Below are 27,215 nucleotides of genomic sequence, written 5' to 3'. Positions count from 1 at the left end.
GTCCATATTGGGATGGACCATCCACTACAAAAAGGGTGAATCAACCATGGCCTTGACACCAGATACAACAAAGACCAACCTAGGGGTAAGTATTCAATCTGCTGCTACTAAGAGGAGCAGACAAACAGGTGGATAGATAGATAGATAGATAGATAGATAGACAGATAGACAGATAGATTGATCAAATTAGATGGAAGAGGATAGACAGATACTGTAGATAGACAGACAGATAGATTGATCAAGTTAGATGGAAGAGGATAGCCAGAATGACAGCTAAATGGATCAACAGACATTTGGGTAGTGGATACAGAGGCATAGCTGACTACACATCCTAAGTGAGAGACAGACATACAGCATTCTGTACAAGGACTCAGAGTGTACCTGCAGCGCTGCTGCTGTAACACTGTTGGATCTGAATGCTTCTTGTCTGTTCACTTACAGCAATTGACATCATATCTGCGTAACAGATTATCTGCAGGCTTGACCAAAACAAGGTGAGATTTACACGTGAAAATATCACTAAAACAAGTTAAGTCAAGTTTATTTATACAGCGCATGTCATACACAGGGATAATTCAGTGTGCACATGCAATAGTGGGTTTTACAAGCAAGTATTTCTTCTGAAACTTGAGAGGTCTGAAGGGTGTGTACTATTCAACTATGTCTGATAGGTAATTTTGTCCCATTCCATTTAGTGATTCATAAACGAGCAATCATGTGAGTGGAAGCTAATGTAGAGACAGACTGTAGGTGTTGGGATAGAGTGTTTACTTATTTTTTAATGAGAGCCCTAACTAATGTATTTTGTGTCACCTGAAACAGTTGGATGGATTTTTGTTGTGTTTGATATCAGAACTCTCAGTTTGCCAGTGTTTTTGAAGTGGCAAAAAGCTGATTTGATTATTGCTTTTATGTCTCAAGGACATTGATTAAGTTGTTTGATATATTGAGGACCAGAGAACAAGAGGACCATAGTCAGTAGGGGACAGGGCCATGTACATTTGGGAGTCATAAGCATAACTATGAGGAAATCTAATTGTTCTTGAAGATTTGCTGCTGATGTTAACAAAGAAGCTCCTTTGTTGTATGTGTAATTGGAGCCAACTGATAACTTTACCTGTAAATCCAACTCAGTGTTGGTGTAGCAATATGCTACATTAAGTTACAATAACACGAGGACGGACATTTTGCCTGCATTTAGGAGTGTGTTTTTTCCCCCAACAATTTTGTGCTGTTATGTTTAGCAAAAACCTGACTGAAGGGTAAACAAAATACTGTACCAATTTGACCATAGGAAGGTTGTTCAGATTGCCAGACAGAAATCAATTAAATTATGAAGCATATATGCTGCTATGAGGTGAAATAAAGATTTGAGGCAGATCATGAAAACTAATATAATAAAACCTACTGGTGTTTTTTTGTTTTGTTTCTTTCATCATTTTAACTGTTATGACCATACTTTTACCATAATATCTTGTTTCAAACCAGGTTAACTTCACCAATCTGATTGTACTTACTTCAAACAACTCAACAACACTCACCTCAGTATCTTAACAGTATTGGCTAAGGGACTTAAGTTCTGCCTGTCACATGCTAGTCTTAAGATGTAAAATTGAACTTTTTTAAACACTCTGACTTGTCAGTGCTTGACATATTCCGATAATCATGTTCTTCATCCATAAGGTGTGAGGTTTTCTCTGTGCAGGAATTAATTAGTTCAAATAATTTACATTGCAGTCTTCACCATGGGTGATGCGTTGATGGCAGAGTTTGGGGGGGCGGCCCCATTTCTGAGGAAGTCAGATATGGAGCGTCTGGAGGCCCAGACTCGTCCCTTTGACATTAAGAGGGCCTGCTTCGTGACAGACCCTGAGGTTGAATTTGTGAAGGGAATTGTCCAAAGCAGAGACGGTGACAAAGTCACTGTTCTTACTGAGTTTGATAAGGTAATGCATGGCAAATACATTTTAAACCTATTTATGAGGTTTTACTTATTAACCTTACTAAATCACTGGCATTCCTATATATTTTTCCATTTAGCTATTATTTTTAACTTGAAAGCTCACTTACTTTCAGCTTACTATAGAAATGCAATTGTTGTAATTCTTTTTAATAAGTTTCTCTGACTATATATATATATGATACACAAAGATGAAGGAGAGCTTGACTAAAGAGACTGATTTTGTTTCTATTACACAGACTGTCACTGTAAAAGAGGACAATGTCCACCAACAGAATCCGCCAAAGTATGACAAAATTGAGGACATGGCGATGTTCACCTTCCTGCATGAGCCTGCTGTGCTGTTTAACCTCAAAGAGCGTTACGCAGCCTGGATGATCTACGTGAGCACAAACATGACACTCTGTCCATTAGTAGCAAAAACAAATGTCCAAACTTAACAAATATGTATTTCTATACTTATTCTGTTGCCTCATTTGCTTACATTGATCATAATCAATAGTATGTTCATCTGTACAGACCTACTCTGGGTTGTTCTGTGTCACTGTCAATCCCTACAAGTGGTTGCCAGTGTACGACAAGGAAGTTGTGGCTGCTTACAGAGGCAAGAAAAGATCAGAAGCCCCTCCCCACATATTCTCCATCTCTGACAATGCTTACCAGTACATGCTCGCAGGTAAAGATCTTCTGTTAAAACAACCACCTTAGCACTAAATGCGTATGCAATATATTGAAAATTAATGACAAAAGGTCATCAACGACTCGTCATGTTGCATTTAAATTGATAGCATGAATTCATGAATATAACATGTTCTTGATTTTATATTAACATTTCATGCTTGTACGTTATTACACAGACAGAGAGAACCAGTCTGTCCTTATCACGTGAGTATAATCCAGTCTTTAATTCTAAAAGTCTTGACTTGTTGATGAGGGAGTGAACCTTTACATACTTTTTTTTAACCAACAGCGGAGAATCTGGTGCCGGAAAGACTGTGAACACCAAAAGAGTCATCCAGTACTTTGCTAGCATTGCAGCAGCAGCCCCTGGAAAGAAGGACCCATCTCAGGAGAAAAAGGTAAATCACCTCACTGTGTGCTGGACATAATTTCCACTTGGGATGCGTCTCCAAGTATCCTGGTTTCACCAGACTCACTCACTTGAACTCTGGCCACTCATAATTGGGAAATGCTTCCTACTCTTGCATCATACTGGATTTGGATTTTACGTTACCTTTGAAATCACAGGTCCAGCTTAACCAAACACATTGATCAGTGATTCCTAATGCTATTTCCTAATTCACCTAACCTCTACAAACTGCTAATAAACAACACTTGGCAATCAGGAAATTATGTATTTACCTTTCCTGTATAAATTCACGTATTCTTCAAATTGCAACTTGTAGATGTTTGCTGGTATGACTGTTACCTTTTACCACGGCCACTTCTGATTTCAAAACTAACTAAACTAAACTAAAACTAAAACTCTAGTTGTTGATTAACCTGCCATCCTGGTGGCTGAGGAATACACATTGACAGGAGCCAAACTAGCATCTTCTCAGTAAAATGAAAACGCGCAGAGATACTAGGTGGCTGGGGCCAGGCGAGTCTCCAAGACTCCATTATAAAGATGAATTGATACAGTATATTCAGTATTTTTTCCCCAGGGCACATTGGAAGATCAAATCATCCAGTGTAACCCTGCTCTGGAGGCTTTTGGCAATGCCAAGACCATCAGAAATGACAACTCCTCCCGATTCGTAAGCCCTCTATTGATTTTCAACTCAAAATCCACTCTTCTATCACTGCCATACTGTATTTAATTTTGATGTGTCACCCATGCTAGGGTAAATTCATCCGTATCCACTTCGGTGTGAGTGGCAAGCTATCCTCAGCAGATATTGAGACCTGTAAGTATACAGTATAAGCCCTCTTTGACCGTCTTCATCTGTGGAGACCAAAGCAATAGCTTGAAATGTATAATTACTCTTCAATCCCCCAGATCTGCTGGAGAAGTCCCGGGTCACTTTTCAGCTCAAGGCTGAGAGAGACTACCACATCTTCTACCAGATCCTGTCCCAACAGAAACCGGAGCTGCTGGGTGAGAAATGCATACATCTCCAGGCATTTGAGTGCATGAAAGAGAAATAAAGGCCTGTGTCCACCAATCACGTTTTTTGCACCGACAGCAGCTATTTTCAATACAAATTCTAGGAATTTCAGCATTCACAATGCTCAGCGCCCTCACTGGTAAAACGCAGTCGCCTCTGACTGTATTTTTACACAGTGCTCGGAGTGCTGAAAGTTGAAATCTGTTCAACTTTTAGAACAGCAATGGACTTGTCAATGTCACTTGTTCTCTCTAGACGGCCAATCATGATTGAAGAGGGGGAAACCTCATAACCTCACAACAAACACTGAGACTGCAGAGCAAAGCGCTGTTAAAAGGTGGTTGAGGGCACTGTCAGCACAAAAACATGATTGTTGGACACAGGGTCTAATTAATAAATTGTTTCCTTAGCTCAGTTATAGTAGCTTTACTTGGCCTATGGTCTTGCTTTCTTCAGAGATGCTGTTGATCACCTCCAACCCTTATGACTACGCGTTCATCTCCCAAGGACAGACACAAGTAGCCTCTATTGTTGATGCTGATGAGCTGATGGCTACTGATGTGCGTAGGCCTGCTTTCACTTTCCCATATACATATACAGGGGGGGGGGGGGGGGGGGGTTCTTTGACTTAAGTTACTTAATGGAATATTTGTTTTGTGACAGGATGCCTTTGATGTGCTGGGCTTTTCTCAAGAGGAGAAAAACGGTATTTACAAGCTGACTGGTTCCATTATGCACTATGGCAACATGAAGTTCAAGAACAAGCAGAGAGAGGAGCAGGCAGAGGCTGATGGCACTGAGGGTGTGTATTAATTTTGCATGTTGGATGTTATTCCCACTTATTACACCACTCTTCATAATGCTGAAGAATGCTCCATGCACTTGAATGGGCCTTCCCAACATTCGGAGGTCTGTTATTTCTGAATAACTGACTGTTGCTAAGTATAACAGACCACTGTTAAGGAAGTTCCCAAGTAGTCCGGTCACCGGCAGAACTTCATTCAAAAGTGAAAGCAATCGGTTGATCAGCTGCGTTCTAAAGAATGGTTGATTCAGGTTCAGCTTGTGTTGCAAACTATTTGTTTCTAAGCAAAAGCCACGATGAAACCGTAATAAATAATGTACAGTCATATCATGTGGAGTATACTTTTTCACTTTGGCAAGTGTAATAAGCGGGATAATGTAAAGAACGCCGTATTATCGGGAAAATCCGCTGGCGCACCGGGGTCCTGTTCGTGCTGTCGGGACATATTTTCCCGATAATGACCAGCGTTCTATGCATTATCCCTTACATATTATGGTTAAATATGGGTAGATAACTGTAACTGTGCGGTTTTAATGCCAGATGCCGACAAAGTCGCTTACCTCATGGGCCTGAACTCTGCTGACCTCATCAAGGGTCTGTGTCACCCAAGGGTCAAAGTAGGAAACGAATGGGTCACCAAAGGACAGAATGTAAATCAGGTAATATCAGAATTCAGAATCAGAGCTCTTCTGAAATGATAGTATTATATAAGTATTATACATATTAATAGTAGCTAACTACAATGAGTCACTAATACTGTATGTTGTACAAGGTATAGCTATCAAAGGTACACTATGCAAGATTTTTACCTTAAATAACAGGGCTGTTATAAACCCATGCCTGTTGGTGTTTAATTATATCATTAATACAGCGGTCAAACCTCATCCATTGGCATTTTTCATGTTATTCATTTCCCCTTCATCCTTACTGTAGGTGTACTACTCTATCGGAGCCCTGTCTAAGTCAGTGTATGAGAAGATGTTCAACTGGATGGTTGTCAAGATCAACCTAACCTTGGACACCAAACAGCCTCGCCAGCACTATATTGGTGTGCTGGATATTGCTGGATTTGAGATCTTTGATGTGAGTTTTAAAGCCTAGAAAAACCCTATAATTTTAAACAAAATATATAATATTAACAAAATCTCCATTGTCTTGCAGTTCAACACCTTTGAACAACTGTGCATCAACTTCACTAATGAGAAGCTGCAGCAGTTCTTCAACCACCACATGTTTGTGCTGGAGCAAGAGGAGTACAAGAAGGAGGGCATTGAGTGGACGTTCATTGACTTTGGCATGGACTTGGCCGCTTGCATTGAGCTCATTGAGAAAGTGAGTGACTTTTTATTTACTGCCATATTTCTTTGAAGGCATAGATCACTATTAATGATACTAATGATACATTTTATTTGGAGCACCTTTCATGGCACTCAAGGACACCTAGTTTTCTTATTTCTGTGGTTGTAAAATGTTTTGAATCATCATGCTGCAATATTCTTTCCTCCCTAGCCCATGGGTATCATGTCCATCCTTGAAGAGGAGTGCATGTTCCCCAAGGCCAGTGATTCAACATTCAAAGCTAAGCTTTATGACAACCACTTGGGCAAAAATGCCTGCTTCCAGAAGCCAAGGATTGTCAAGGGGAGACCAGAGGCCCATTTCTCCCTGGTTCACTATGCTGGCACTGTTGATTATAACATTGGCAACTGGCTGGTGAAGAACAAAGACCCTCTCAATGAGACTGTGGTCGGACTTTTTCAGAAATCATCTCTTAAGATGTTGTGTGCTCTCTTCGCTGGCTATGCTGGTGCTGAATCAGGTATTCTGTCAATCTTTTCCTTACTAATCCTGTGATAATGATGAATTAATGTGTAAAGAGCTGATGGAGATGTGATATTTTAATAGCCGCAGAAGAGAAGTCTGGCGGCAAGAAGAAGAAGGGTTCTTCTTTCCAGACTGTATCTGCCCTTCACAGGGTAAGTGTGACAGGTTAAATCAACATACTGCACTTAAAGAGATATTCCGCCATTTTTGGAAATACGCTCATTTTCCACCTCCCCTCGAGCAAAACAATCGATATTTACCTTGTTCTCGTTCATCCAGCCATTCTGTGAGTCTGGCGATACAACTTTTAGCTTCAGCCTAGCATAGATCATTGAATCGGATTAGACCATTAGCTTCTCGCCTGCTAGCTTCATGTTTAAAAGTGACTAAGATTTCTGGTAATTTTCCCATTTAAAACGTGTCTCCTCTCAAGTTAGAAAGTGCAATAAGACCAACTGAAAATGAAACCTGGCGTTTTTCTAGGCTGATTTGACATGGAACTACACTCTCATCTGGCGTAATAATCGAGGCAACTTGCAAACGTATCATAGGCGCAGTGATATCGTACGCAGCATCTGAAAATAGTCCCCATAGACAACAAGCAGTAGTAGTGCCAGTAGTGTGCAAGTTGCCTTGATTATTACGCCAGATGAGAGTGTAGTTCCATGTCAAATCAGCCTAGAAAAATGCCAGGTTTCATTTTCAGTTGGTCTTATTGCACTTTCTAACTTGAGAGGAGACACGTTTTAAATGGGAAAATTACCAGAAATCTTAGTCACTTTTTGTCTAATCCAATTCAATGATCTATGTTAGGCTGAAGCTAAAAGTTGTATCGCCAGACTCACAGAATGGCTGGATGAACGGGAACAAGGTAAATATCGATTGTTTTGCTCGAGGGGAGGTGGAAAATGAGCGTATTTCCAAAAATGGCGGAATATCCCTTTAAGTGAAGGCATTTTTTAGAAAGACATATATTTATTTTAAGCATCTCTGGAAGATGCTATAGACACTCCAGACTTCTGAAAACAAAACTCATCTGTACTCATCTTATTTATTTATTTTAAATTATTTTCTTGTAAATTTTTTCGTTCCTTTTCTCCCTTTTTGGCTTGACCTAATGCATTCTACTTTCTATAAACAATTACCGCCAACATTGTTGTGTGGCAATGAAGTATATCTATCTATCTATATAAATCAATGGGCCGACTGGGGTTCTGTGCAGTCCTACGGATTTTTGTTCTCATTTAAACGTCTGAACAACAGGAGAATCTGAACAAGCTGATGACCAACTTGAGGTCAACTCACCCCCACTTTGTGCGCTGCATCATCCCCAATGAGACCAAGACTCCTGGGGCCATGGAGAATCCTTTGGTCATGCACCAGCTGCGCTGTAACGGTGTGCTGGAAGGCATCAGGATCTGCAGAAAGGGCTTCCCCAACAGGATCCAGTATGCAGACTTCAAACAGAGGTAAAATATGTTTTAGCATACATTTCTCATAAGAATATTGAGAGAACATGTCTATATCAGGACTATTTTAAACTCTTTAGATACCGTATCCTGAATCCTGCAGCTATCCCTGAGGGACAGTTCATTGACCCCAAGAAAGGAGCAGAAAAACTGCTTGGATCCCTGGATATTGACCATGAGCAGTACAGATTCGGACACACTAAGGTGCTTTACAGTATAATGTTCATAATCCTTCAATGTTAAAGTAAAAACGGTGACACTTTCTGAGGCATCTTTTCTGAAAGGTGTCATCAGTTCAATTTCATATTGATGGTATATGGACAAGCACAGGACTGATGAACACATCTGTCATTTTCATAAACCATGCAGGCTAAGCAAAAAGGGTTGGAAACCCCACAAAGATCAAATTAGTATCGCTAAAACAGTGTTAAAGAGCTTTTGGGTCATAAACAACTGGGCTGCTGGCAGAGTTTGCAATGTCTTTGACATATTTTATGCAGCTTTCTAAAACTCTAAAATGCATGTTAAGCCTCATAACATTCTAATTCTAAACAAAACTGTTGAATCAAAGGTGTTCTTCAAAGCTGGTCTCCTGGGTGTCCTTGAGGAGATGAGAGACGACCGTCTTGCTCTAATCATCACTGGTTTGCAATCAAGAGCAAGAGGCATGCTGGCAAGAATTGAATACCAGAAGATTGTTGAACGCAGGTAAATAGGCTTACTGATTGAATGGAGGATGTCATTCCACAAAAATGTACACAGAGCAAGCAAGTAACAGTGGTTTAATAATCATTAAAATGATCAAGAAACTATTCTTCATATCAGGTATGCAGGCGAAGTAATTTGAGAATTTGATAGTCTATTTTTTTTTTTTACCTAAATTCCATTTATTCATTGCAATTATTTTCTGTAAGCAACACATTGCTTAATCAACATGTGTTAAATATGAAAGTGTGACCACTTAAAGAGACCCTATGCAACTTTTTCATAGTCATAAAATCGCTTAGAAATCGTTGTTTTGCATGACTGACCAGTTTTATCGAAAACAGTCACATTTCCTCCCGCCCCTAGTGTCCCTCTCCGCTATTACAACATTGCAACTTTCTGATAAACGATCGTCTGCTGTTTACATCTGGGAGTCAGAGACGCGAAAGGAACAAGAAGAACCACGCTTGCAATTTATATATTTATATATAGCCTATATATATGTATAAATATACACGCCAAAGCTGTCGGGGAAGCTCTGCAGAGAAATATGCAAGCATAAAACGAGCGAAAACGAAAAACGAAACCGAAACCAGAGATGAAATCGCCAATCCTGCATTATTCCTCTTTAAACACGCAACATGTTTTTGAAATTCTCTATTAAGAGACAATGAATAATATCATCTGTGTTCCTCTTCATTGTACATTTTTCCCCCTTTCAAATCCTCAGGGATGCCCTTCTTGTCATTCAGTGGAACGTCCGTGCATTCATGGGGGTCAAGAATTGGCCCTGGATGAAAATGTACTTCAAGATCAAGCCCCTGCTGAAGTCTGCTGAGTCTGAGAAAGAGATGGCAAACATGAAGGAAGAATTCCTGAAGCTGAAGGAGGCCTATGCCAAATCTGAGGCTCGTAGGAAAGAGCTGGAGGAGAAAATGGTTTCGATTCTCCAAGAGAAAAATGACCTCCAACTTCAAGTCCAGACTGTGAGTATACTCTACAATTTAACCAGTGACTATATATTAGTCAAAGTGAAATTGTAAAGTTATATATTAATGAAAGATCGACCTATATCCACGAAATATCCAAAAGCATATACATATCCGCATGTCTACTTTTATTTGTACCTTCAATCTATCAATCTACAATACTTCATTACAGGAACAAGACAGTCTTTGTGATGCTGAGGAACGATGTGAAGGTCTGATCAAGAGCAAGATCCAGCTTGAGGCCAAATCCAAGGAGCTGGCTGAGAGACTGGAAGATGAAGAGGAGATGAATTCAGAGCTCACTGCAAAGAAGAGGAAATTGGAGGATGAGTGCTCTGAGCTAAAGAAGGATATTGATGATCTGGAGCTCACTCTAGCTAAAGTAGAGAAAGAGAAACATGCCACTGAGAATAAGGTTAGCAGAACTAAAAATCTTTCTAATCACCAAGGAAAATGTTACTAATCAAGTCAAGTAATTAAGTAATCAAGTAATAATTTGACAGTGGTCGACTTTCCTTTTAGGTTAAAAATCTGACTGAAGAGATGGCAGCACTGGATGAAATCATTGCCAAGCTGACCAAGGAGAAGAAAGCACTGCAGGAGGCTCATCAGCAAACGCTGGATGACCTTCAGAGTGAGGAGGACAAAGTCAACACTCTGACTAAGGCCAAAACCAAGCTGGAACAGCAAGTTGATGATGTAGGCAATAAAAACAAGAGGCATTTATTTTTCACTGCATGAAATTGATAGACACTTACACAATTCCTTTTTTTCCCCGTCCGAAATAGCTTGAAGGGTCCCTGGAACAGGAAAAGAAACTCAGGATGGATCTTGAGAGAGCTAAGAGGAAGCTTGAGGGTGACTTAAAGTTGACCCAAGAAAGTCTTATGGACTTGGAGAATGACAAACAGCAGCTAGAGGAGCGGATGAAGAAGTATGTACAAACCTGACAATCACCTATATTAAGTAACAAAAACAGAGAAAACGTGTATTCCATTGATATTTTCATTGGCTGTTTCAATACAGGAAAGACTTTGAGATCAGTCAACTTAATAGCAAGATTGAAGATGAACAAGCTATGAGTGCCCAGCTCCAGAAGAAACTAAAGGAGCTGCAGGTAAATGAAGATAAAAAACTATTAAGAAATAAAATATAACATTTTGTGAAAACATATGTATATGATATCACAGAATTAAATACAAATAAAATACACTTCCTATTGTACTGTCCTTAGGCTCGCATTGAGGAGCTGGAGGAAGAGTTAGAGGCTGAGAGAGCTGCCCGAGCCAAAGTGGAGAAGCAGCGGGCAGACCTGGCCAGAGAGCTGGAAGAGATCAGTGAGAGGCTGGAGGAGGCTGGAGGTGCCACTGCTGCCCAGATTGAGATGAACAAGAAGAGGGAGGCTGAGTTCCAGAAGCTGCGCAGAGATCTTGAAGAGTCCACTCTGCAACATGAGGCCACTGCCTCCACACTGAGGAAGAAGCATGCAGACAGTGTAGCTGACCTCGGGGAGCAGATTGACAATCTTCAGAGAGTGAAGCAAAAGCTTGAGAAGGAGAAGAGTGAGCTCCGTCTGGAGTTGGACGATATTGTCTCTAACATGGAGCAGGTCTCTAAGGCCAAGGTTTGTTTAAAATGTATAAAAGAAAGAACCTGTATAATGGGTCTCCCTGAGCTCTCTATATCGACAACAGTTTTCAGGAAATAGTACATCAGAACAACATTGTGTATTATTTTGTCAGACAAATTTGGAGAAGATGTGCAGAACACTGGAGGACCAGATGAGTGAATACAGAACGAAGGCTGAGGAAGGCCAGCGCTCCATCAATGACCTCACCATGCAGAGAGCCAAGCTGCAAACTGAAAATGGTAAGTCAAATTGGTAAAACAACTTATTTTATTTTAATTAAATACATGTACTGTATCAAGAAAAAAAGAGGAAAAGAAGCATTACAATTGAAATATGTATATTCTGTTTATTTAGGTGAGTTTGCAAGACAGTTGGAAGAGAAAGACTCACTTGTTTCTCAACTGACAAGAGGCAAACAGTCCTACACGCAGCAGGCTGAGGATCTCAAGAGGCAACTTGAGGAGGAAGTGAAGGTATTGATATTTTCCAGAAAAAATCTTTCAATTATCACCAGACTAAGCTCAATCTTTTAAGATTGAACATTAGTCTGGGAAGTCTGTGCTACAGTATGTTTCTACTGTACAAGAGGCATGATCAATGGGCATAATTCAAATGACTCTCTACACATCTGGATAGTCCTTCAACGAATTACACCAACGATCCAGGAGTGCCTGGTGGATAAGCTAGTTTGTGATTGGTTCCATCAAACGTGGACAGGAAGCAGGATAGATAAATGTGTAGGTTTCCGGCCTGAGCTGCAGGGCGAAATCCAATCGGCGACAGAGCAGGCTCGGTTTTCCAAGTCTAATCTTATCCTATCCACAGGCCAAGAACGCACTAGCCCATGCAGTGCAGTCTGCGCGCCACGACTCTGACCTCCTGAGGGAGCAGTATGAGGAGGAGCAGGAGGCAAAGGCTGAGCTGCAGCGCAGTCTCTCCAAGGCCAACTCTGAGGTGGCTCAGTGGAGAACCAAGTACGAGACTGATGCCATACAGAGAACTGAGGAGCTGGAAGATGCCAAGTAAGGCCCTGGGGAACTGACTCTGTATGAATTGTTTAAAACTGATGCTTAGACATGGCATGTACATTTGTCACTTTCAATTATTTTTTCCTCAGGAAAAAGCTGGCTCAACGTCTGCAAGATGCAGAGGAAGCTGTGGAGGCCGTCAATGCCAAATGCTCCTCCCTGGAGAAAACTAAGCATAGACTTCAGAATGAGATTGAAGATCTCATGGTAGATGTGGAGCGATCCAATGCTGCTGCTGCTGCTCTAGACAAGAGACAAAGAAACTTTGATAAGGTAGGAAAACAATGAAATGATCAAAAACACCATGGCCAATATTCCTTCACATGATTATCAGATTTCACTGAAAGATTTTCACCTGAACAGGTCTTATCTGAGTGGAAGCAGAAGTATGAGGAGTCCCAGACTGAGCTGGAGAGCGCTCAGAAAGAGTCCAGATCTCTTGGCACTGAGCTCTTCAAACTCAAGAACTCTTATGAGGAATCTTTGGATCACCTTGAGACCATGAAGAGGGAGAACAAAAATCTCCAAGGTCTGTTTGATGCTCCCTTAAGACAAAACTTATATAATTGACAAAGTGACACCACACAACTAACTAATCTTCATCTGCTTTCCAGAGGAAATTTCTGATCTCACTGAGCAACTTGGTGAGACTGGAAAGAGCATTCATGAGCTTGAGAAGGCCAGGAAGACACTTGAGCAAGAGAAAGCAGAGATCCAGACTGCCCTAGAGGAAGCTGAGGTACTGTACAATTATACAGATCAAAATAATCAGAAAACTAGTTTCCCTCATTCAAAGATATCATAGGGTGCTTGTTTTTTTACAGAAATATACAGTATAACTAAGTAGATTATTATGTTCCTGTATCTCCATAGGGTACCCTTGAACATGAGGAGGGTAAGATCCTCAGAGCTCAGCTGGAGTTCAATCAGGTCAAAGCTGACATTGAGCGTAAACTTACTGAGAAGGATGAGGAGATGGAGCAGGCCAAGAGGAACCAGCAGAGAGTGGTGGATACCCTGCAGAGCTCCCTGGAGTCTGAGACTCGCAGCAGGAATGAGGCTCTCAGGGTGAAGAAGAAGATGGAGGGAGACCTAAATGAGATGGAGATCCAGCTCAGCCAGGCCAACAGGCAGGCAGCTGAGGCCCAGAAGCAGCTTAAGGGTCTCCATTCACATATGAAGGTAAAACAATGCAGCACAGAGCTCTGTAATCCCATTGACAGTAAAGAGATCACTAACTGCATTGGTGTGCATTCCTAAACTTCCTAATTCCTAAACTTGACGTAACAGTGTCAAGTTTAGGAATGAGACAACGAGGTCAGTTAAATCTATAATGACCGCTGCATACTAGAAAAGCACTCAAGAGAGCGCAGACCTCCGCCTGTATTGTTCTTCCTAGGTTGTCATACATTTGAACCTAAACTATTCAGATTGCCACCACGTGGCCATACCATGCCATTACACTGCTAAGCAAAAAAACATGAATTCCTCCGGAATCACGGATCACTCCCAAAATTTAATCATTTCTTCCATGGATCATTTCTGACCTTACCTGATTTCATCGAAATCCATCCATTAGTTTTTGAGTTATCTTGCTAACAGACAGACAAACAGACAGACAGACAGACAGACAAACAAACCCAGAAGAAAACATAACCTCCTTGGCGGAGGTAATAATGACCGTCAATGGCAACTGGTTCTGTGCTTTTGATCCACCTCTTTCATATCAATCCGCAACTAATCTGTTCGCTTGATGGAATTTCATTGAAAGTGAAACTCAGCTAATAAGATGTTGCCATACAACACTTGAAACTGTTCTTTCTGTGTGGAGAACTATTTATTTTGCTAGCGGAAGCCACGAAAGGTAGCAAAGTCATTGCTAAAGACACGCTGTGTTAAGTTTCTTTTCTCGTTTTAGCAAGTAGCTGTATAATAAACAGGATAATGTATTGTCCACTGGTGTCCCTTCAAGACAAAGCAAAACCCCTCCGTTCCGGGCTCTGTTCGTCCTGTTGAGACTTATTTTCCGATAATTACCGGTGGACAATTTGTTATCCCTTACATAATTGAAAGCACCTTCCCAATATTAAATCTATATAATTACCGCTACAAAGTGTAAAATGACTGCTGTCAATAGCAATAGGCCTTGTGCTTTTGATTCACGTCTTTCACATCACATTTTCACTGACAGTCCAGCTAGTAATATGTTACCATGTAACACCTGAAACTCTCAAGTTCTATATGTGTGGCAAACTATATCTTTTGTCAGCAGAAGCCACGAAATGGTAGCCAAGTCATATTTTAATGCATAGTAGGCTATGTTAAGTTTATTTTCTCGTTTTGGCAGGGTGAACAGAACCCCGACGCGCAGCTGAGGGGTTTTGGTTCAACCTGAAAAGACAATACCTTACCACTTACATATTCACCTATAGCACTTTTTACTCATTATATACCAAAGATTTCCCTCAATGATTTTTCCATCTTCTCGACACTGCAAAATTTAAATCTAACCAAGTGTGATTATCATATTATTCCACTGCTTGGTTGAATTCCCCATTGTCCTGCGTTCTATAAGGGTGTGCATTATTTTTTATAGATTTGCACACCTATGAAGTAGTTCCAAATTGTTGGCCGTATCACACTTGAATATTAATTCGCCAAACTCGTTGTGAAGTTTAAATGAACTGTCACCTTGCATCCAAGCTGTAAAATACACACGTTCAGAACACAGTAACATTTAGCAAATGACGGAGGTGGCTTTTAGCTAGTTGAGTGGCAGTAGGCTAAGAAAAATAGCGATCTTTCAAAGTTAACGTTAATCAGAATCCTGAGATATGCCAGCTTTTTTACAACAAATTTACTTACTGCATTGGCAGATAAATTTGCTTGTTTTCATGAAGAACTGACTTAAAATAAGTAAACCTTTCCTTAAATTACCGTAAGTCAAATGATTTCATAAGAAAGCACTAGGTGAGTCTGTTTTTGTAGTGAAAACAATACCAACTTATTAAACAATGTTAATCTTGGTATAGGATTAAAACACTTGGTTAGATGTTATTAGACAAGCATTTTTTTTGCAGTGTATTCACTTACTGATAGTTGTGCATGTAGTCAAAAGTATCTTAAAATAATCCGTATTAGACTACATTCCATCCATCTTGTCTGAAAAGTGCAACTTTTCTTTTTATTTCTGCTGTAGGTTAACTATCTTTTTGAATAGCTGAATACAATCAAACAAGAGTTAACTGCAACAAGGTTAGGCCGTATTTTAACAATCTGAAGAATACATGTTTACATTTCTAACATGTGTACATTGCAGGATGCCCAACTGCAGCTGGATGACGCTCTACGTAATAATGATGATCTCAAAGAGAACACTGCTATTGTGGAGAGACGCAGCAATCTGCTGCAGGCTGAACTGGATGAGCTCAGGTCCCTGGTGGAGCAGACTGAGAGAGGCCGGAAACTGGCTGAACAGGAGCTGCTGGACGTCAGTGAGAGGGTGCAGCTACTGCACTCTCAGGTAAACCCTTAGCATGGTGTTTTTCAGATATATTAAGACACAGATTCCATGTGAAACAGACCATCACGAACATTTCTGTCTGACCACATAGAACACCAGCCTGCTGAACCAGAAGAAGAAGCTGGAGGGTGATACATCACAATTGCAGAATGAAGTAGAGGAGGCTGTGCAGGAGTGCAGGAATGCAGAGGAAAAGGCCAAGAAGGCCATCACTGATGCTGCCATGATGGCAGAGGAGCTGAAGAAGGAGCAGGACACCAGTTCTCATCTGGAGCGCATGAAGAAGAACATGGAGCAGACCATCAAGGACCTGCAGCACCGTCTGGATGAAGCTGAACAAATCGCCATGAAGGGTGGCAAGAAGCAGATCCAGAAGCTGGAGTCCAGGGTAAATGCTGTGTTTTTGTAATAATCAGTGCACAACTCCATATAATTATAGGTAGACATATCACCATTTGTTCAACATTTACTTTACTTGTCTACTTTTAGGTGAGAGAGCTGGAAAGTGAGGTGGAAGTGGAGCAACGGAAGGCCAGTGATTCTGTGAAAGGAATCCGTAAATATGAGCGCCGCATCAAGGAGCTCACCTATCAGGTATATTAAATTATACCATATCAAGAAGACGTTTTTTAATACATAATGCTTAATGCTGAAATTCACCCACCTCTCCAATCTGTAGACTGAGGAGGACAAAAAGAATTTGCATCGTCTTCAGGATCTGGTGGACAAACTGCAGCTGAAGGTCAAGTCCTTCAAGAGAACATCAGAGGAGGCTGTAAGTGACATCCACTTTCTCCTTCCAGTTTTTCCTTCTCTTCCTTATTTTATCTGTTATCAAAGTTGTTTAATCAATTAACTGCTGAATATGCAAATACACAATACATTAAATGCAAATCATGTGCACATTTCAGGAAGAGCAGGCCAATAGCAACCTGGGCAAGTTCCGCAAGCTGCAGCATGAACTGGATGAGGCTGAGGAGAGAGCTGACATAGCTGAGTCTCAGGTCAACAAGATGAGAGCCAAGAGCCGGGATACAGGTGGCAAGGTGAGAGCAACAGATGCCACTGACCAATATATTACTATAAAACACTGCACTATACTTTTAGCCTTTAGCAGTACTATAGTCTCTCTCATAGTGTTTAAAGTCATTAGGGCTCAAAATTGGCCTTAGCGATCAGTGAAATGCTGGTTTAACGTGAAAGTAGTTGGCAGATTAATAATAGCTCATTTTGACCCCTGACAATCATATTCATCCACATATTATATATTTTTTTATTTTTTTGCTTTATCACAGAAAGGACACGATGAAGAGTGAAGCTCTAAAGATGGACATGAAAAGTGAAAAGTTCTTGTTTGCCGTGTTTTAGTTTTCAGTATGGAATGCATTCCAATACAATCACTTCAAAAGTGTTTCTGTTGTTTGTATATTCATGATATACTTGCATGTAAAATTCATCAAGAACCCCATTTACTGTATACATTCACAACAGGCCTGTATACAACACAACAGATTAACTGGTCTAAATGAACAGAGTCCCATAGATAATCTCAAACAATAAACCCACTTACTTTTAAAATATGCACTCTCTCTGCCTAATACAGGACTTGACTTGAAATACTACTTAGTCAGTACAAAGTATACTGCAAAAAATGATTATTACATTGAGATAAAAAACAAATCTAGTTTGTATTTTTCTAGTATAAGGAGAATTACCTTGTACTCTCTCGTAAGATCATTTTGGCTTTATGTTGATAGTTTGTTACAAAGAAACACATTTAGTTCATTCATTACTGCGCTTCTCAACTGATGGCGGACCCCGAGAGCAAATTTTAGTGCTGCTTTAAAATAAGTACAACTCTTTTTATTTAAATTAATACTAACCATCATGTCCCAAATTAAATGAAATATAAAAACATTTTTGAATCACCATCACGACTGAGAACCTGGGGACTACTGTTATGGAATGTGAGGTGCGCATAATGATTCCCTGCCCACAGTGAAGCTGCGGTGTTGGACAGGGACAACCTGCAATACCTTCACACACCACCAGAGCACTGCAGTACAACTGGTAGAAAGCTCCTGCCCTGCAGTCTAGCTAATCTCTACTTGATGAATATTCATTCAAAATGAGATAAACACTAGTCTGGCCATCACCATACTAAGCTCAATCTTTGAAGATTGAGCATTAGTATGGGGAGGCTGCACTTTGTTTCTACTGCACAAGAGGTGTGATCAATGGGCATCACTCAAATGACTCCGTACACTTGGATAGTCCTTCAACCAATCAGATCAACAATCCGGTGCATCTTTTGGATAAACTAGTTTGTGATTGGACCCAAAGGTTGTGGACAGTAAGCAGGTGAGATAGATGTGCAGGTTTCCAGCCGGGCGAAATCCAAATTTGCCGGCAGGTCAGGCTAGGTTCATCCAGCCTAAATAAACACTTGAGATGCTACTGAGTTATTGCTGCTATAACACTGACGTACAATATTATCATAGATAGTAGTATCATAGATTTATTATCATACTAGAAAATAAATAAATAAATAAATGTTGATTAAGGCTGCTGATTAATTATTAATAATTAATTAATCAATCTGTCCAATTGCAATCTTGCAATGATTAATACTGAATGTTCAGGATTTTAAACATTGTTTCAAAGCTAAACTTGATGAATATTTGTCCATTTACTGAACACCTGTTAAATAAATACCTGAGATATTACAGTGTTATTACTGAAATAACTGATTTATTGTCATAGATAAGTAAATAAATACAGATGCTGGTTGCTGATTAATCATCATAAATTCATCAGTCTGTTCTATTAGTTGTATTAATACTGAAGAATTTCAACCATTGCTTCAAGCATAAGATTTGTATAGACCCTTTCAACTGCATAAGCAAACATGTGTGTTCTTTGGCACAAAAAAACAATAAAAAGCAAACAATAAAAAAATATCGATAAGGTGAAAGATCTTGAAAGGGTGAAAGCTCTTTAGAAATAGTCATAATTTTGTACTTTTTGAAAACACTGAAGACATAAGCTATGAATAAACAAACTACAACACGCATTAACAAAGCCAAAATCAAGAATTACATCATAGCACATATTCAACAGTAGTAAAAAAATCTGCTTACTTTTACACTTTGAGATGTCCTGTTGTACTGGCACTGAAGACTGTGAGGGTCCACCTCAAGTACCAGCTAAAACTTCCATTCACAGTAGAACTTCCTTTTGAGCAGTTAGTTTTACTATCAAAGCTGTAAAAAGGCTTATCCACAAGGCTCTTCTGTATGACAAAATAGGAAAGAGAGAAACAGTGTAAATACAAAGAATTTAAAATAGTATAGATAAAAAAAACAATAAGAATCTTTCCATGTCATAGTGTTTGTCTTAGGCTGATCCTACACTGAAATGCCTGTGTGCTGAAATGAATGCTCTGGCTCTGGTTACAGAGGAGTAGGAGGAGTCTGGATTGCTGCCCTACTGAGATGATAAGGTAATGTCTGTTGTGCTCCACTCCACACAGACAGACATTCACACCTCCATGTCTTCGGGAGGTGATCGACAGATGATTGCTGTGATCTTGAAACTTTTTCTTAACCTTAAATTTGACCATGAAATGCCATTATGTAACCCTGAACAGAATATGTTAGCAACTTCCTTCCTAGATTGATCTTTTAATTTGAATATTGTGAGCTTAAATATATTGTTTCTGAAGATAATTTGCTGTGCCCTTGCGGCACTTCTGCAGCCTGGGCTGTGCAGTCTCGGCTCCTTACGTCTGCCAAAAAACTCACTGATAAAACAGTGATTATCAATATAGCCTAGGCCTATTTTTTATTAGCTCAGGCCATTCATATATTAACTCATGCAAGACGCATCCCATCTCTCTTAGAGATAGTGTGGTAGTAGGCATGTGATGTAGGCTAGTCTACTAATATATCCGAGAAGATGTAACCCTTCAGCCCATGTGGCCTGCGAATGGGGTGCACGTATGCATTAATGTAAACCAGACTTTTACATCGCGGACTTTGGCAATGCCTAGAGTAGCAGGTGAAGACTCATTGGATTAGGTTCAGCTGAGCTCAATTACATCTGTTCCCTTGGTATCTGTGAAATGCCACAGGGTTGTTGATGTGTTTTTGTATGTGAAGTATTAAAAACTCAAATGCAGATGTGTTGAAAACTTAAAAGTGTAATTCAATATTATTTTTTATTAAGTCTATGTTTCTTGCGCCAGTGGTCCACAGCCACGAGTGCATTGCAACATTGAAAATCGTTTTATTGTTTTAAAAAGTGGAGGATATACATTTCCTTGACGCAGCTTGATCACTAAAGCCTAGAAATCTAGGTGCCCCTAGCGGCAGGCTATGATCACTGAGCATTTGATCGCTAAAAAGGCTGGGACAGAGTGGGTCAGCTCGATCTTACGGTTCCTTCTTAGTGAAAGATCTTCTTAAGCTAAGAGCAATTCTGGGAAACAAGTTCTTCTTTCACAGCGTTCTTAAGAGCGCTCCAAAGAAGATCTTAGCGTTAAGAGCTTCTTACCATGTTTGGTAAATGCGGCCATTATTATTTATTATACTGAACTCTCTACATGTATTGGCAGATTTGGCACCAATGGTGAAATTGACTAAAACACACAATACAAACATTAGGGGAAAATGTTCATAAGGTACTTGCATCTTTATCAAGGACCTACAGTATACTGTACATTCAAAGCAGGCCTACAAAAACTAAACTAAGGGCTTTCTTCTCTGATAATGCTATGAAGAGAATTGGCCCTTAATTAAACTGACAGTCATGCATGCTGGGACCAAATCAGAATTATTTGATATGCCTGCGGCGTCGGGTCCTTATTACCACTTCGAACGTGCATTATTTTCCTATAAACGCACGGCGCGTCGTTGATTATCCCTTACTTAAATTAAGTGTTCCTTAGCATCTATTTATTTGTAAAGGTACATTATTGCCCTTATTCTGTTCTGACTGTTTTTCTATGTTATTGTTGAGTGTCGTACTTGAGAGAGTAAAAATTCCTTGTTTGTTTACGCAAACCTGGCCAATAAAGCTAAAGCTAATTCTGATTCTGATAAACCTAGAAAAATGAACCTGATTTACTTGCATTATGCAACATGCCACTTGATCAGCACAAAGTACTACATACAGTGACAAAGATCAAATTAAACCCCACCCTCTAGACACACATAGTAACACATACATACATAAACTTAACATTGAATGGTAACAGGTTTTAAATGGTTTGAGAATCCCTCATCAACAGGCATCTTTTTTCGCATACTCTTTAACTTCTCTGTTTACAATTCAAGCTGATATTAAGTGCTCTCATTCAACAGCCACAAGTATTTAGCATTATATGTTATAAGAAATGATTACAAAATACATAAAAAAAAAAAATAAAAAAAAAACGTAAATTTTACTTGGCGTAACTACCACAATACTATCACAATTTTAGAAGATCCCAAGTCTGGTAAAGTGATGGGTCCCAATCATAATGTTGTATAATTTTGAAAAGACTGAGGGCATAAACTATGAATATCAACAAATTTAAGATAGTTATTAACTAATCAAGAATATTATATCACAGCACATGCTTAACAAAGTAAACACCTGCTTACTTTTAAGGTTCTTACATGTGACAAAGTGAGAAAGAGCGAGGAATAGTATAAATAGTAATGTAAAATAGTCTAGATTAATACATACCTGTATTTCAGTTGAGGTATATTTAATGATTCAATGTGTTTTTACTGATTACTTCTGCTACACTGACCTTGGCTTTAAATTAAGTCAACCAATCTGGTACTGGGGTAAAAAATAATAAGAATATTTCCATGTCCTTGTTCTTGTCTTAGGCTGATCCTATACTGAAATGCCTGTGTACTGAAACGAATGCTCTGGCGACTGAGGGGGAGTCTGTTGGCTGCTGCTCCACGAGATTCTCCAAGGACATGACCAGGTAGCACCTGTTGTGTTACACTTCACAACATTTCTAAACACACACACACACACACACACACACACACACACACACACGGGATGGAGGTAGGTCAGAGACGCAGACCATCTCCATGTATGTGGGAGGTGATGGACAGAGGAGTGCTGTGATCTTGAAACTTTTTTTTAACCTCAAACTTCATCATGGCATGGTAACTACCCAAAATATTTGTTCTCTTCTAGTCTTATAAGCCAAGGAGAATAAAAGGGATCATTAAAAAAAGAAAAAGAAAAGGAAATCTATCTGTCTTGACCTCTGTTTTACGTGCAAGACCATCTGTTGCAGATGAGATTTAAATATTTCTCAGTCTAGTTGACATTTAGCAAGAATTTCACAGGGTTATCTTTGTACTCAAGGACAAAGCGAAGGAGGCATGCATGCGCATGGTAAACAAAAGAGCACAGGGGTCTGTCATTGTCTTAGCAACTTGAGGGACAGCAACAGACCTATGAGTCTAAATCTGTTATGTCCCTACAAACTATAGCCCATGAACATCCCCCCAAAAATGTACAGTATGCTTATACAGTATGCTTATAGCAGTTTCATATAGAAACCACACATTTGGCCTGTGTGTTCAAATGTCCATAACAGTAAAAAGACTTAGAGAGCATAGATAACTAACTTTAGCATCTGCTGGGATTCAACATATATCCCTGAGTACAGTTGCATTGCAGTGTCTGTTTAGTGTTACAGAGTATGGTACATTTTCCAAACACATTAAACAAAATTAGATATACTTAATACATAACATCAAAGCCTCTTCAGATGCTTACTCTGATGATGATGTTCAAATCCAAGTTCACTTGCTTGAATGGTAGTGCTGTGGTTCTTTATGGAGGGGGGGGGGGGGTCAACAGTCACCTTTTCACATTAGGAGACCATTGAACAAACCTAACAAAACAAAAGAAAAAGACAGCGCTTAAAATATACCACCATGAACAGAGTATGATGAATAGATAAGTTACAGTACATGTACAGAGTAAATCCAACAGAACTGAACTTTGATATGGCCAAATCTGTTCATGGTCCTTAGTAAACAAAAATGTACAATTCTCACAGGATTATCACTTCTCTTTCCCTCTCCCATGTGTTAGTCTGTGAGTTAATGTGGACGTGGATAGAGAATAAAGCTCAGACATAGACAAGGAAACTGTATGATGCATTCAGAGTCCAGACACCTCCTAGTGGGCTTGAGCAGGGTGTCACAGGAGTCCATGAGGCCACCTGCCACAGCAAGTCCTCCCATGCCAATAATACAAGATCTGATGTGCTGCCGACAGTGGTGGTGATGGCTCAAGGACTCTAGACAGCTGAGGGTCCCCATAAAGATCGCACTGGAGATGGAATGGCATGCCCAACATCTAACAGCTATCTTATTAAGGATCCTGTGACCTCAGATGTCTTACTGTGGGTGAAGAAAAATCACCTTCACTCTTAGGACATCACAGTCACATTATCGGAACCCTGTGGGTGGCTTCACACCTTCTTTGGTGTGTAAACATGTCTTGACATTTTTCTTGACCCCAAGTCAAGTGATAATGTAAGAATTAGATGCCTTTGGCTCAACACCTCCTTGACTTTTTCTTGGTGCAAACAGCTGAACTAGTGTTTCTAGATGGATATGATAAGAGAGGTCAGCACCCAGCTATCACATAGACTTAATATCTTCAGTAATATAACACATTGATGCCCTTTATGCACAATTTACATTTAATTCCAGATACCTTACTGTTAAATATTACATTTCAACATAGACACAACACTTTTACATTTATAGGTCCGTAACACCTAGATGTACATGTGTATCAAGTCAAGTGCAGCAGTTTGGTGGTCATGCGAATCAATGGTCAAACCCATCTTTTTCACTTCATTTTCAAACAGAATACAGATCATTTTGCAATCTAATTGACCTACAGTATGTGTGTTCAGTACCATTTGAATAACACACAGTAGCAGCAGTTGTGTGTGCACTCAGGCCTGAGTCCAAAGAGCAGCTGCTGTACAAATTCATAAGGGTGTGAAGGTACACTGACAAGTGCTTCAAAGGCCATCAGCAGTTGATGGAGGAATCTGACACGAACTTCACAGGGTTATCTTTATCCTCAAGGAAACAATGTGGTGCCAGTGAGATAGCGATAAGGACATGACTCCTAAAGAGACAGCTGTTCCTGTCTATTGGACTCGCTTCCTATCCATCATCAAAAGTTTGGCAAAGGGAAAAAAATCAAGCATCAGTTTACATCAGTATCCATTGTCCTTGGCTCTATACACAATGACAATACTTATATCCAAAAAAACAGTAGGCTAAACAAATAAAATGTACGGTAACACTTTATTTTAAGGGGTCCTTGTTTCAGTGTATCTACAGTACAGTGTAACAATATGTATACATACTGATACTTACTGTATGTTGTCTATAAATAATGTATTTTTGTGTACCTTTGCACCACTGTACCCAAAACAATGTTAAAACCACGCCATTTGACATATATTTGGGAAATTAATGTAAAACATATTGCAGTTAAAATACAGTACGCTGATATAGCAGTTTCAGATAGAAACCATACATCTGATCTGATAGTTCACATCATAGTTCAGTGATAAAATAAAATAAAATAAAGACAGTGCTTTAAATCACAATGAACAGAGTATATTCAATGACTAGAAAGTTATGTACTGAGTAGATACAATAACACTGAACTTTGATTATGGCCATGCCACATCAGTCCTTAGCAAAAAAAGTATACATTTCCCAAATGATTACCACTTATCTGTCCCTTTTCCATGGCTGTCTGAGAGTTCATGTGGACATGGATAGAGAAACAAGCTCAGGCATAGACAAGGGAACTATATGATGAATTCAGAGTCCAGACACCTCCTAGTGGGCTTGAGCAGGGTGTCACTGGACTCTGTGTAGCCACCAGCCACAGCAGGTCCTCCCATGCCAATGATATAGAATAGAATAGAATAGAATAGAATGTATACTTTTTTGATCCCGTGAGGGAAATTCAGTTCTCTGCATTTAACCCAATTTAAACCGAATTAGTGAACACACAGCACACAGTGAACACACAGTGAGGTGAATCACACAACCCAGAGCAGTGAGCTGCCTGCCCAACCAGCGGCGCTCGGGGAGCAGTGAGGGGTTAGGTGCCTTGCTCAAGGGCACTTCAGCCGTGGTGGGCTGGTCGGGGATCGAACCGGCAACCCTACGGTTACAAGCCTGATGCGCTAACCAGTACACCACGGCTGCCCCTATAAACCCTCCAAGAAGAGATTTGATGACCTCCAGGCAGTAGTGGTGATGACTCAAGGACTCTTGACAGCTGAGACTGAACACCATAAGGGTTACACAAGGGATGGAATGGCATGTCTAACATCCCACAGCTATCTAAAGAAGGATTTGGGAGAATAAAGGTCGCGGATCTTGTGACCTCAAATGTTTAACAGAGAGTGAAGAAAAATCACCCTCTCTCTTGCAACACCAGTTACATTATCGTAAGCCTGTGTGTGACTTCATACTTTCTTTGGTGTGTAAACATGTCTTGAGTTGACCCCAAGGCAAGTTGCTTAGCGGCATAAGACCCAGAGACCTATAGCTCTACACCTCATTCACTTCGTGGTGTGAACAGCTGAACTAGTTTGTAGATTGATAGCATAATCAGTAGTATAATGGATGATTTCCCTTACATTTCATTCAGTCTCTTATTTATAATGTTAATATACATTTGAACACAGGAACAATGCTTTTATATTTGTGGATCTGTAAGCATCTAGTGTGCATGTGTCGCTATGCAGTGCAACATTGTGTGGTCATGCGAATCAGTTAAAAATGGCCAAACCCAGATCTTCAACTCATTTTAAAATAAATTATGAATTAAGTATTTGTTCTTAATCAAACTTTTGTAAATAATTGTCCTACGTGTTTCAGCAGGATCTGTTTAACACATAGTAGGAGCAGTTGTGTGTGCTTTCTGACCTCTGAGTCCAAACAGCAGCTGCTGTATAAATTCATAAGGGTGGGCAGAACATTGATGAACGTGTCAAAGGCTATCTACAGTTGATGGCGGAACCTGAGACTAAATTCACAAGGTTTATCTTTATCCTCAAGGAAATAATGCAGTGGGTGACAGTAGTGCAGTGCTTGATCTACTAAAAAAGACAGCTGTGGTTGTTGTTGAATCAGTTTCCAAACTAGAAGACGTTTAAGGGCACAAGGCAAGATTTTTGTCTGCTATTGGTCCTCAAGAGACAATTATCTCCTATCCACAAACAAAAGTTTGAGAGGGGGGGAAAAATCAGTTTGTCATTGTCCTTGGCTCTATACACATTGGGAATACTTACAGTATATCCAAAGAAACAACAAACACAATGTACAGTTTCAAGATAAAAAATCCACAAAAGGGAGATCCACATTAATTTCTGTCTTCTAAAATGACATACAGTAGGCATCAAATAAAATTGTTTTAATAAAGACCTCACTGATTCTAAAGTATTATATCCACTATGTACTGAAAATACAACTGACTACAGAAAGCACGAGAGATTTATCTTACAATAGCCAACTCCAAATTAGGAGAGGGTAATAAGTTCAGGTGTTGGTGATGCTCTGCCATTCTCTCCTATTGTGCCTGCATGTGCCTGTCCCCTCCTGTCTGGATAAGCCAATTGTTGCCACGTGCCTCCACCCTTTTGGCCAGTTTTCCTTTGACAAAATTCTGATGTGGTGGGAGTCAGTTGATGCTCTGTCCATATTAGGATGGACCATCCACTACAAAAAGGGTGAATCAACCATGGCCTTGACACCAGATACAACAAAGACCAACCTAGGGGTAAGTATTCAATCTGCTGCTACTAAGAGGAGCAGACAAACAGGTGGATAGATAGATAGATAGATAGATAGACAGATAGATTGATCAAATTAGATGGAAGAGGATAGATAGATACTGTAGATAGACAGACAGATAGATTGATCAAGTTAGATGGAAGAGGATAGCCAGAATGATAGCTAAATGGATCAACAGACATTTGGGTAGTGGATACAGAGGCATAGCTATAGATAGGCACACATTCTAAGTGAGAGACAGACATAGTGCATTCTGTACAAGGACTCAGGGTGTAACTGCAGCGCTGCTGCTGTAACACTGTT

The 27,215-nt window shown here is 39.9% G+C and overlaps 1 protein-coding gene across 1 annotated transcript; it reads left to right on the top strand.

Annotated features, from left to right (window-relative positions):
- Positions 1-63: 63 nt before the first annotated feature.
- Positions 64-17,455, top strand: LOC134065833 (myosin-7-like). Its single transcript, XM_062520925.1, has 39 exons — positions 64-85; positions 442-494; positions 1,738-1,946; positions 2,200-2,343; positions 2,480-2,636; positions 2,818-2,845; positions 2,931-3,039; positions 3,628-3,720; positions 3,807-3,870; positions 3,963-4,061; positions 4,528-4,631; positions 4,735-4,873; positions 5,417-5,535; positions 5,810-5,959; positions 6,038-6,208; positions 6,386-6,695; positions 6,782-6,852; positions 7,964-8,169; positions 8,250-8,373; positions 8,741-8,877; positions 9,605-9,860; positions 10,036-10,278; positions 10,386-10,562; positions 10,652-10,797; positions 10,890-10,980; positions 11,098-11,487; positions 11,606-11,732; positions 11,848-11,966; positions 12,319-12,515; positions 12,611-12,794; positions 12,885-13,050; positions 13,136-13,260; positions 13,395-13,703; positions 15,841-16,044; positions 16,136-16,432; positions 16,534-16,638; positions 16,724-16,819; positions 16,956-17,090; positions 17,340-17,455. Exons 3-39 carry the CDS (start codon positions 1,746-1,748, stop codon positions 17,358-17,360), a joined length of 5,814 nt encoding a protein of 1,937 aa, XP_062376909.1. The 5' UTR covers positions 64-85; positions 442-494; positions 1,738-1,745; the 3' UTR covers positions 17,361-17,455.
- Positions 17,456-27,215: the final 9,760 nt, after the last annotated feature.

The sequence above is a fragment of the Sardina pilchardus genome, chromosome 19 (assembly GCF_963854185.1).
Source record: "Sardina pilchardus chromosome 19, fSarPil1.1, whole genome shotgun sequence".
Lineage (NCBI taxonomy): Eukaryota > Metazoa > Chordata > Actinopteri > Clupeiformes > Clupeidae > Sardina > Sardina pilchardus.
Note: the sequence above shows the minus strand (reverse complement) of the source record. Positions and strands in the feature narration are given on the sequence as shown.